This window comes from Triticum aestivum, chromosome 5A, assembly GCF_018294505.1.
Source record: "Triticum aestivum cultivar Chinese Spring chromosome 5A, IWGSC CS RefSeq v2.1, whole genome shotgun sequence".
NCBI lineage: Eukaryota > Viridiplantae > Streptophyta > Magnoliopsida > Poales > Poaceae > Triticum > Triticum aestivum.
This window is the reverse complement of record NC_057806.1, coordinates 346,537,110-346,549,498: the sequence shown is the minus strand read 5'-3', so window position 1 is coordinate 346,549,498 and position 12,389 is coordinate 346,537,110. Positions and strand designations below refer to the sequence as shown.

At 44.6% G+C, this 12,389-nt stretch overlaps 1 protein-coding gene across 1 annotated transcript; it reads left to right on the top strand.

The window, feature by feature from the left end:
- Positions 1-5,625: 5,625 nt before the first annotated feature.
- On the top strand, positions 5,626-11,019 carry LOC123103307 (uncharacterized). Its single transcript, XM_044524838.1, has 5 exons — positions 5,626-6,045; positions 7,469-7,622; positions 8,479-8,699; positions 10,342-10,515; positions 10,624-11,019. Exons 1-5 carry the CDS (start codon positions 5,854-5,856, stop codon positions 10,708-10,710), a joined length of 828 nt encoding a protein of 275 aa, XP_044380773.1. The 5' UTR covers positions 5,626-5,853; the 3' UTR covers positions 10,711-11,019.
- Positions 11,020-12,389: the final 1,370 nt, after the last annotated feature.

The following is a 12,389-nucleotide window of genomic DNA, read 5'->3' as shown; positions in this document are numbered from 1 at the left end:
TGTTGTTGCCTTGTCATGTGCTTGCGTGTCATGCATTGCATATCATGTCATCATGTGCATTACATCATCATGTCTTAAAACTTGCATTCGTCCGGGTTCCCCCAGTTCCATCTGTTGTCCATTCTGAGCCTAGACACACTTGCACACGCCCGCGACATATCCGAAATATTATTTTATAAGTGGTCGGAAAATGTTCTCGGAATGGGATGAAAGTTGGCGTGTGGTCTTATTATAGTGTAGATATACCGCCTGTCAAGTTTCATCGCATTCGGAGTTTGTTTGACGCCCCAACGTTTAACTATAGCGGCATTATAGCCGGTCTAACGTCGGACGTTTTCGGTCTCCGGAAACAGTCGCTGGGCCTCCCTCTCTTCTCTTCTCTCAACTCGAGACCGCCTACACAGCTCACTACCTTCCGCCAGGTCCAACCTAACCTCTCTCGTCAGCCCGACCCCTCGCGCGCGCGTCCGAAAGCTGTCCCGGACCCGACCCGGGCAGTCGTCACCGTTGGATCCGGATCAACCCCAAACATCTACAAAACATCTTCCTTTTGTTCATTGAACCCCCTAGCCTATTTTTTTTCCGCCTGTCCGACTATGATCGGAGGGGCTAGATAGCCCCTACCCTTTTCCTACCTGCTATTTATAGTAGATGAAACCCTACCTAAACTAGCCAACCCTAGAAATTAGGAGGTTTGTCCCTTTCCCCGCCGCCGCACTCTCCACAAAATCCCCTATCGGGATCCTCCCTAATCCAATCCACCAACCAGCGCTCCCCCATGTCCCTCCTCGATCCCCATCACTCGCGGCCACCCAAAAATCCTACCAGTCACCGGGAAGCTCGTCGGCGCAAGCTCCTCCCGTGCCCTTCCTGAGCCGAGCGCCATGGCCCCGCCGTATATCGCCGGAGCAGAAGCCCCTTGCCCAGTGCGCCGGAATTGTGCCTCACCACCACCACGGTCAGCTAGGCCACAGAGGACCAGGTCGCCATGCCCCTGCCTTCCCTTCTTTTGCTCGTCGTGCTCCTGTCTCTCAACCTCTCTAATCTCTCTCGCCTCTCCCTTCTCTAGCAGAGACTCGACGCCTTGGACGCTCACGTCCCCAATCTTGCAGCGCCGCCGCCTGGAGCTTCTTCGCCGGAGGCCTTCGCCTCGTCCGCGTCGTCGGCGTCCATCCCCACCTGAATCCTCGCGTCCTCTCCGAACCTTGTGACTGCTGCTTCGCCTCTGCATCGAACGAGTCTCTGCCTCCTCCGCCCGAGCCCCCACACAGGAGATGCCTGGCGCTCCACCCCAAGAAGGAACAACGTCCAAGCGCTCCTTCCTCCTGCGGCCCTCCAGCCGCCTGCCATGACCTTCGTCATGCCCGCAAGCTTCGCCTGCACCTCGCCTCCCCGACATGAACTATCCCGATCCGGCCATCTCCGGTGGCCTCCTCCTCGTCGTGGCCTAGGCGAACTACAGACCCACCGTGACCTCGCCCTCCGACGACCTCCATCGCCCAGGGCCCCAGCGACCTCTCCGCCCTAGCCTCCGCCGCCGCACCGGCGAGTGCGGCGCGGGAGCACCGCCTGCGTCGCTGCTGTCGTCGCGAACCTCTCCTGCCGCTCCTTCGTGGACCCCGCGCCAAGTACGTGCCTCACCGGAGTGGTCCTCGCCGCCGCCCTTCTCCCTCTGCCTTGCCCGCTCGCCAGAGCTCGGGCGCTGCTCTGCTTCGTGCTCGCTGGCCCTGTCGTGCGCTGCTCTGCTTCGGCCAAGCCTCCCCGTTGAACCATTCAATCGCCAACGTGGGCAGCCACCTGGGCCTCAAGCCTCCCCGTGGCCCAGATCTGTTAGCCCAGCTACGGGCCTGCCTCCTCCTCTCCATAGTTCCAGGCCAAGGCCCATGGTGAGCGCCCAGCCGCCCCTGTTTTGGTCCAGTTCCTTTTTTTTCAGATCTGCGTTTTAGTATTTTTCCAGAGACAGCAGTTTTGCAGAAAGCCCCTGTTGTTCATGCATTAATAACTCTTGAACCGTGCTTCGGATTAAAATGGTTTAAATATGTAAAATGCTTAGAATTTCATATGGTTTCATGATATGTCTTTTTCATCCATGTTTAAAATGTTTAATATGTTGTTTGTTTAAATTTGCTTAAATAACTTGCTAAAATGGTTTAATTCATAACTAAATAACCGTAACTCGAAATTTAATAAACTTTATATGTAAATGGGGTGGAAAAATGCCTAGATTATCATGTTGGCTTTACTTTGCATGTTTAACTACCCTAAAATTGTGTTTAGGGTAGAACAGTACCAAATATAGTTTATGCACATGAGGAGTTTCCGGATTTGTTGTTCGTTGCTTCCGGCCTCATTTAACCTTGACTTGATAGGTAGTTTTACTTTGCTTCACCCTCTTGCCATGGTTAATCAACATTTAATATTGTTGGGTACATAAACGAGATTGAACTAAATAATTAATGTGGTGTTCCGTCAATATGTAACTCCGTTGCATAATGAGCTCCACTTAATCTGTAGTACTGTTTGTGCACTTTGCCATGCCATGCTTCATTAAACCGGACATGCATCATACTCAATTGTGCATCATGCCATGTTGATGTGTTGGTTGTTTACTATGTTGTTTGCTTCTTTCCGGTGTTGCTTCTTCGGGTTGGTTCCGATAACATCATGTGTGTGAGGATCCGTTCGACTACGTCCGTTTATCTTCTTCATAGACTCGTTCTTCTTCCTTGCGGGATTTCAGGCAAGATGATCATACCCTCGAAATCACTTCTATCTTTGCTTGCTTAGTTGCTCGCTCTTTTGCTATGCCTATGTTGCGATACCTACCACTTGCTTATCATGCCTCCCATATTGTTGAACCGAGCCTCTAACCCACCTTGTCCTAGCAAACCGTTGTTTGACTATGTTACCGCTTTGCTCAACCCCTCTCATAGCATTGTTAGTTGCAGGTGAAGATTGAAGTTTGTTCCTTATTGGAACATGGAGATGTTGTTCCTTGATGGAACATGTTTACTTGTTGGGATATCACAATATCTCTTATTTAATTAATGCATCTATATACTTGGTAAAGGGTGGAAGGCTTGGCCTTATGCCTGGTGTTTTGTTCCACTCTTGCCGCCCTAGTTTCCGTCATATCGGTGTTATGTTTCCGGATTTTGTGTTCCTTACGCGGTTGGGTAATAATGGGAACCCCTTGACAGTTCGCCTTGAATAAAACTCCTCCAGCAATGCCCAACCTACCATTTGCCACCTAGCCTTTTCTTTTCCTTGGGTTTTGCAGACTCAAGGGTCATCATTATTTTACCCCCCCGGGCCAGTGCTCCTCTGAGTGTTGGTCCAAACTGTCAGCCGTCGGTGGCCACCAGGGGCAACTCTGGGCCTATCGGAAGTTTGGACAATCTGAGTGTGCCCTGAGAAAGAGATATGTGCAGCTCCTATCAGGATTTGTCGGCACATTCGGGCGGTGTTGCTGGTTTAGTTTTACCCTGTCGAAATGTCTTGTAACCGGGATTCCGAGTCTGATCGGGTCTTCCCGCTAGAAGGAATATCCTTCGTTGACTGTGAGAGCTTGTGATGGGCTAAGTTGGGACACCCCTGCAGGGATTTGAACTTTCGAAAGCCGTGCCCGCGGTTATGGGCAGATAGGAATTTGTTAATGCCCGGTTGTAGAAAACCTAAAGTTGACCTCAATTAAAATGCATCAACCGCGTGTGTTACCGTGATGGTCTCTTTCCGGCGGAGTCCGGAAAGTGAACACGGTGTTGGAGTTATGCTTGACGTAGGTTGTTCTAGGATCACTTCTTGATCATAGTTTCTCGGTCGTGCTTTGCCTTCTCTTCTCGCTCTCATTTGCGTATGTTAGCCACCAAATATGCTAGTCGCTTGCTGCAGCTCCACCTCATACCTTTACCTTACCCATAAGCTTAAATAGTATTGATCGCGAGGGTGCGAGATTGCTGAGTCCCCATGACTCACAGATACTTCCAAAATCAGCTTGCAGGTGCCGTTGAACCGTGCAGATGAATCAACTAAGCTCAAGGAGGAGCTCGATGAAGATCTTGTCCTTTGTGTTGTTTCGTTCTAGTTGATCAGTAGTGGAGCCCAGTTGGGGTCGATCGGGGACCTTGTCACATTTGGGGGTTCTTCTTTTATTTTGGTTCCGTAGTCGGACCTTGATTGTATTTGGATGTTGTAATGCTTTATTCATGTATTGTGTGAAGTGGCGATTGTAAGCCAACTATGTATCTCTTTCCCTTATGTATTACATGGGTTGTGTGAAGATTACCTCACTTGCGACATTGCTTTCAATGCGGTTATGCCTCTAAGTCGTGCTTCGACACATGGAAGATATAGCCGCATCGAGGGCGTTACAGGGTTAATGTTTTATGCAATCCATCACTTGGGGTTTCTGCCTATGGATCTGTCAGTATCATATACAAGAGGTATATATGGGTTGCTATCGTCAAGCATGCATGCAAGCAGCAAAGAACCACACTTCTATTTAAATTTATATATTGTTGCTTAAATTGTAATCCATTCTAACTATTATTTGTACTACTTCAGGATGATCATATGCATGTATATGGATTCAGCTTATGCAACTATAAATGGGTTGAATTGCATTAGTATGAAATTGAGCAAATCTGAATTGTGAAGTATATATGCGCTTCTATCCACTTTATTGGGATGATTATGTAGATTTTACTATAATTGTTGTCAATATATACTATTTTCCTATTACATGTGCAAATAGTACAAAAATAAAGACAGGCCATATCAAAATTTTGAATGAAATTGCTTGCAAAATATTGATTACATCGATATGATTAAAAAATTGTCAAAATGTTGCAGCAAGCCTTAAGGCATAGCAAGTATATGTTTGCTTTCACAATGTCAACATTTATCATTGCACCGGCTCTCATCCAGAATATCCCGCAGCAACGCGCGAGGTACCACCTAGTATGCCTTAATATTTGGTCTAATTTTTGACTAAAATCAGCCTAAAGCAATCATGTTTGCCCCACCCCCCTCAGTCCATGCCCCTTCATAATTTCATCTCAAGCTCCGCCACTGCCTCTAACCATCCACCCACAGATTGGTTCGCATTAGATTCAGATGGTCGTATGGTTACAATCGGATTTCGAGACAGTGTGTACTCATTTAGTTTGGAGGAATTTCATAGGAATTGTACATGATAGGATTCTTATAGAATTTTTTCCTATAAAGCCCTTTGGTTCATAGGAATGGAATCCTATTCTTACATAGGATTGGTTCCTATCCTTCATATTTCATAGAAAAATAAAAATGAATCTAGACTTAATGAAAAAATTCTTTTGGTGTCAATCAAATGACATCTCGTTTCCTATTTCTACTCATAGAATTTGAGATACATGTCATCTCATTTCCTACAAAATTCCTATTCCTAAGATAATTCTATCCTATGAACCAAAAGAGGCTTGAAACTGCGTGAACTGGATTGTCTTAATCCAGGTTAATTAATACGAAACCCTATCTCCGTCGGGAAAAAAATGCAAGGTGTGTGGCGGTTGACGCGTCGGATCCTCAGGCCACCCGAAGCAAGCAAAGCACAGCACGGGCCATCGGCCTGCCCGCCCAAACGTCTCCCTTCCCTGCCCGAGTCGTCCCGTCCCAGCCTTTTCCTCCGGCCTCCCCACACTACCCTCGAGCGCCGACCCCCTCGGCACCCGTACAAATCCTCGCCGCCCTCCCACGAAACCCTAACCACAACGCCCTTCACCTCGCGAGTGAGGCGGCGGCGGGCGGCAAGAGGAGCAAGGAGGCGAGAAGGAGCAGCAGCGGGAGAGGCCCGCGGCCCGCGCGGCATTGGCGGCGATGTCCGCGTCCATGTGCCGGAAGCGGGCGTCCTCCTTCTCCGAGGAACGCTCCCACGCGGAGGCGTCGTCCTCGCCGCTCTCCAAGCGCGCACGCTTCCTCGCGGACGGCGGCAGCCCCAAGCCGCGGGGCGTCGTCGACTCCGACCTGGTGGCCGTGATCCGCGCGCGGTTCCCTTCCGTGAGGCTTGAGGTGATCCCACCCTGCTCGAATCCATTCCAAAGCGGACATGGTTATGCTTCCTTGTTTGGATTGATTGCGAGAGGAAACGTTTCGTGTGATGTAAATCTGTTCTTTCACTTGAAATAAGTAGTAGCTCTCGCTGATGTGGCTGTGCAAGGAGCAAGAGTTCCCACGCGCCGCTGTAGCCGTCGTGAACAAGCGTGGCATGCTTTCCAGCCCCCTGGGAGTGGGTGCTAAGTTCCCATTGACAAGGTTAGATGGAGTTGCCGGAACAAGATAGTTTGTTTTAGCTTGTGCTTTTAGTAATTGTGTGCCCTTGTTAATTGTTGAACTTGTTGTTTGTGATCATTTTATGCTGAAATGGAGGTAGGATATGTGTGCCTAGATATTTTCTGCATTATGCATTGTGGGAAATTTTAGTAAGAAATATATTTGTTGTCCGACCCTGCGCAAGCGGGAGCTACTTGCACCGGTCTGCCCTTTTCAAATATATTTGTTGCGAATATGAGCAGCTGGCAGTTCTAACAAATAATAACGTGGCACCGCCAGCCTTGTCTTGGTTGGAGGAACATGCTAACCGGTACCATTACAAATCCCTGTTGGTTAGTTGTCTTCTTCTTCGCCTGTTTTGTACCTAGTGTTATGCCACTTACTGTGTTTCTTGGCTTAGATAGGATGCCATTGTTTGATTTTGTAGTCATGTCATGTGTTGTCTTGTTAGCTTACATGGGATGCTATCCTCTAATTCTTCAACTTTTCATAATTGTTAAGAAGTGGTAATGTCAGCCTGCCATAGCTAGATATTCTTACCCTTTTATTGAATTCTCCAGTGTTCAAGAAAGCGTTTTTAAGCCAGGCTTAAGCGCTGAGCGATGGCAAAACACTTCGCTCTGGCACTAAGCGGTAGATTAAGTTTTTTTTTATTGGCCAGAATTTGGCTGTTTTTGAACTACTTCTGCTTGGCTGCTTGCGCAATAGTGGCAATATGCCATTTATCTTATTATTAGTGTCTGTTCTGGAACTATTTCCTTCAGATTCTGGCCACATCATCTCTATTAAGCTATGTCTATTTGAACTAAACCTCATTTTAGTTGTTATTTTGCTTGCTGTGTGAACCTGATGTGTATTTGCTACGGTGTAATGGTAATATTTACCTATGTGCTATGTTTCCTATTTTCCTGTGCATATTATTCAATAACAGTAAAAATCAGGCCAATTTAAAAAAAAACGCTTGAGCATGCTCTAATCTGTGCCCTTCCGCTTCACTTAGGCTTTCCGCTTTTTTGAACATTGGAATTGTCACATTTGCTTATTGACATGTTAGATGTAGTTTGCTAAAGTGGTATAAGTATGTCACTTTTGAGGGCTTATTGGCTTTGGCAACTAAACCTACTCACTATTTGAAGCCTTATGGAAGCTTTTCTCATTTCAGTTCATTGAAAAGGCTCTGGAAGAATGTGAAAACAATTTGGATTCAGCGATGAAGTATTTACTTCCTCTACACTTAGAACCCACAGAATATAATGTGGATCCCGTGTATCAATCTCCCAATGAAATGTCTACTGAGGTTCAAGTGCCCAATGAAGGTAGTCTTTCATTGTAGTCTGATCCTTTATGTGATGTTGACACCACTTAATCTGAAAGAAAACCAAGTAATGCAAAAAGCTTTGCGTCTTGATGCATTAATAGAGGAAAAACAATTCTCTACACTCCCTAAGCACTAAGCTCCGCCTGTAGTGATGCCTGGACACCGTAATCTTTGTTGTTTTGAATTAGATTTGCTTCCTCTTGGCATTGGTAGATTTTACCACACTTGTGGTCAAGCATTTTCTTCTGTCAGTTATCATTGTCAGTTACTATGTTAGTATCCACTCTTCTAGCTTGTCCCAGCATTGTTTTTCCAGCAGGAGAGCTCCACGTATATGTGAAATTGGTTGAAATATTTAATGTAATGCAATGCTATTACATTCTATCACTTTGGTGAAGTACTCCCCCCTTGTGCAAGTTCTTGGGTTTACGCAGCCTCTCTGCATTGCACATTTGCACTATGCATGGTAGGTCTTGCCTCGTATAATCCTTCCCAGACCTCCCCTGGTGTGGGAGCTTCTAGCACTGGGTCTGTCCTTTTAATGCTATATCGCATTCTACCTCGGTACTTCTTCTGTTCATATTTACGTGGCTTTAAGGCTTCTGTTATTTTAAGGAATTTACTAAAATGACCACGTAACTGTATATATTTTTTCAACAATGTCTTGTGCTAAGTAAAAACACCCTGTTTAATGCAAGTAGCATGCTTTAGATAACAAATGGTTTACATAATGATTTATTCAGCTGTGAGAATCGCGCATCCATGTTTTATGTTTTGATTAGATTAATTTGGAGATATCTCATTCATAAAAGCGATGATCTTAATAATGACAGCTATCTTGCTTTATGCTACAGGTATTGTAGAATGTAATGAAGTTCCAGCACCCATAGGAAGTGTTCCCGGTGCAGAGAACCTTCAATCAGGTATCACCCAATGGGTTGAGATTCTTATGAATGAGATGGCAAGTGCCTCTAATTCAGATGATGCAAAGGTTCGTGCGTCAAGAGTACTGGAGGCTTATGACAAGTCCACGTCCTCTTGTATCCATACAGAAGCAATGCAGAAATATCAGAAGGTAGTTGAATACCCCTCCCAAAGCACTTCGGAACTTGCCTGCTTGTTACTTGTCTGATTTTTGATACTTGTTATGGGTTTTGTGCTTTTATCCTTGTCCTTTGATTTTGGCTTCTTGAGCAATATAAGTTTGTGCTTGTAGCTTGATTCCAGTGACTGGTCGGACACTCTATAAGTGGCTTGAGGGCCAAGTATTGGCAACTGATGGTTTGTATAGGTCCATGCCTTGTAGAAATCTTGTCAGTAACGAAGACTTCCATGATGTGTCACATATCAGTAATGAACTAATGACTTCCAAAAATGTACTTTGCATCAAACTTCCGCTCTGAAATGTACTATTCCATGGGACTTGCTCCCTTATTTCCACAGTTTGTTTGTTTAAATTACCTTCTCCTTGTTTTCTTTGTTGTAATTTATTTACTAGTGATTGCTAGATATCAAACCATAGCATTTTCATACGATGGTCTATTTATATCACCAAAGAACTAGCCGTGGATAGGGGTGCGTGGAAGTTAGCTATCCACGCGCCAGAACAATGACTTGGTTTCGAGATCTTATGGGTTTCAACTCTAGCCTATCCTAACTTGTTTGGGAATGAAAGGCTTTGTTGTTGTTATTGTTGGTGGTTTTGTTCACTTCTACAGGGTAATACTTCCTCCTTTTGGGTTTACAAGGCCTGTATGTATTTTAAGATTATTTTCACCATCAGTTAGACCAAGAATATATGAATTGTGTGCCATAAAAATTACACTATGGAAACTTCTTTCGAATACTGAATACAAATTCAATGGTAATACTTACGACATATAATTAACACGAGTTTTTTGTTAGTCAAATTTATGGTCAAAGCTGACCTCAAAATACGTGCAAGCCTTCTAAGCCCTAAAGGAGGTACTACCTGTTGTGCTCGTAGGTTATTTGATCATGTACGTAATTTAGTTAAAAATATTGAGTGGTAAACATGATGGAAGAAATTCAAGTGCGCAGCCAAATCTTTGATTTCATACCTTTTTAGGAGACTAAAAGCGAAGCTATGGCACGTTGTACCACTATCCTAGCTACGACCGCTATAGCTAAAGCTATAGCAAGTGTGCATGGTCCAAAAACGACCATATTGAGTGGTAAACATCATGCAATCATTTGTACACATAAATTTAATCCAAAACGACCACATATATAAATAAAATAAATTAGAAATCCTAACAATGTAGCATCCAATCTATCTTGGGTGGTTGTTTTATCTTGGAGCATAGGCCGGTTGGCGACTACTTCAAGACGACTCTCACCGACACTCATGATGTTGCAACCAGAAAAAAAATCATTGATCCAATTAGTTAAATGATGGATCCTCTTTAGTCCTTACCTGGCTAGTGTTTTTGGTTAGGCATTTACTTTTATCTTTTTCCTATAAAAGCGCTATTCCTATAAAAACACTATTGTAAATAGCTTCCGTGATAGCTGACATAGCTATAGTGTTCTACTATTACAGCCCCATTACGAATATGAATAAAATATATCAATGTATGGTGGTTTAAAACATAAAGTAGGTTTACATAGTATGTTTGCTATTGTAAGTATGTGAAGCAAAATTAGAATTTGATTGATTTTGTGCTCTCCCTGAGAAATTCTTGCTTTTCAAACAGGAAATTTTGTTGTACAAGGAACAATTTGAAGCCGTCATTAAAGAAAATACTATTCTTAAGAAAGCCGTGGCAATTCAACATGAACGCCAAAAGGAGCATGAAGAGAGAAACCAGGAGCTTCAACAACTAAATCAGTTGGTTATGCAGTACCGGGAACAAATTAGGAATCTTGAGGTTCAGTATTCTTACTGCTCTGCTATTCCCTTTTTATCATGCCTCTGATGTACCTTGGGAACACGGTTGTGGTAAATGATTTTTTTGTTTCTTTCCACTTGTGTACAGATAAACAACTACGCCTTGTCCATGCACCTCAGACAATCTCAGCAGGGTAACTCGATTCCAGGGCACTTTCATCGGGACATTTTGTGAAACCAGAAGCCAATACAAGGTTTCCATAGCATGAGGACAAGTTGCAGGTCTTGTTGCGAGAGGCTATGTTCAACATATATCACCTATACTCAAGATATTATAGGCAAGTGATACGATAGCTTTGATATATGGTGATGTATACCTTTGTACCTCTGTATAGTGTGCTGATTGCCCTCCCGGTCAGCCCAGCATGAGTCGTGCTGTTGTTTAAGAACAGACATAATGTGATGAAGTTTAAAAGAAAGGAGAAAAACACATTTGATTTTTACAGAGATGTGCGGTTTTTCATTCTGTGCCGTGATTGCAAAATGTTCAGTTTTGCTCATCCTGTGACAAGGAATGTGTGGCTTTATTACTGTATAGTGTTCATCATATAACTGTTGCATGCTGCACAAGTTATTCAAGTGTGGTGCGTTGTTTACTTGTCTTGTTTTTAAGTTATTCAAGTATATGTAGCTGTCGGGCGACAACGTGAATCTGTTGAGCCTGTTGAGTAAATGCATGGTAAGAAATTGTTCTGCATGTACTCCCTTCAGTTCCTAAATGCAAGTCTTTTTAGAAATTTCACTACAAACTACATGCAGATGTATATACACATATTTTAGAGTGTAGATTCACTCATTTTGCTCCGTACGTAGTCTATAGTGGAATCTCTAAAAAGACTTCTATTTAGGAACCGGGGGAGTAGTTTGATAGGCTGCATATCACCTGGCTGCATCAGGAAAGCAATCTTTCCTTGGTGTTTGGTGGCCTGCCTTGGCTGGGCTGATGTGGTGGCCTGCCTTGGCTGGGCTGATGTACTACACGGTGTTTGGTTGCATGCATTAAACAATTAAAAGTTTAAATCTACACATGGGTCGCGTCTGACACGCACGGAGTGGCGGCAGCTACACATGATTCCATCGGCGACACTAGCATCATTTGTTGCACGGGAAGTCCGCGAGAAGGGATGAGTAGGAGGGTGCTGAGGCAGAGGGCGGGGAGGAGAAGTGCCGAGTCCGAGAGAAACAACACCGGCGGTGACGGCGAACATGACAGGCATCTGTGCAGCAAGGTTGACGATGATCAGTGAGAAACAGAAAAAAGCCGCTCCAAATTTCATGTCCTTTGAATGCTTTTGTTTATATTGAACTTGCCATGTTCGGTTCTTTGAATGCTACGTATATGTTGATGTACGTTATGCTACTTTCACGTTGCATTATTGCATGGATTTAGAGTTTCCACATGAGGGGGCGGCTGTGGACGCAGAAACTTGACAGGTGACACATGTTCATGGACATATAGGGATTTAAATGATTTTTTTTCAAAACTATGTTATTTTTGGTAGCAATTTCGGAAACTATAGAACGTAATGCAAAAAAACCAAAACTAGTAGCCTGTCGGCCATTCTTTGGCCGAAGTAGTACTTTTCGGCCACACTTAGGCCGAAGTAGTACTTTTCGGCCACACTTAGGCCGAAAAGGCACTTTTTGGTCAACTCTAGGCCGAAATAGACTTTTTGGTCAAGTCTAGGCCAAAAAGTCACTTTTTGGTCAACCCTAGGCCGAAGTTGCATGGCTCATGCTGAAATGTATTTTGTCGCCACCCGTTTCCCGCCAACCCCTTCCCGCCATATGTTTCCGCCACCCGTTTCTCGCCAACCCCTCCCCGCCAATTCGTTCCTGCCTTATTTTCCCGCC

What these genes read in the sequence shown, in the direction of transcription:
- LOC123103307 (XM_044524838.1), top strand. Translation starts at nt 5,854, where the DNA reads ATGTCCGCGTCCATGTGCCGGAAGCGGGCGTCCTCCTTCTCCGAGGAA. An exon ending in GGTTCAAGTGCCCAATGAAG is followed by an intron (nt 7,623 to 8,478) that starts GTAGTCTTTCAT and finishes TTTATGCTACAG; the next exon opens with GTATTGTAGAATGTAATGAA. An exon ending in AACAAATTAGGAATCTTGAG is followed by an intron (nt 10,516 to 10,623) that starts GTTCAGTATTCT and finishes ACTTGTGTACAG; the next exon opens with ATAAACAACTACGCCTTGTC.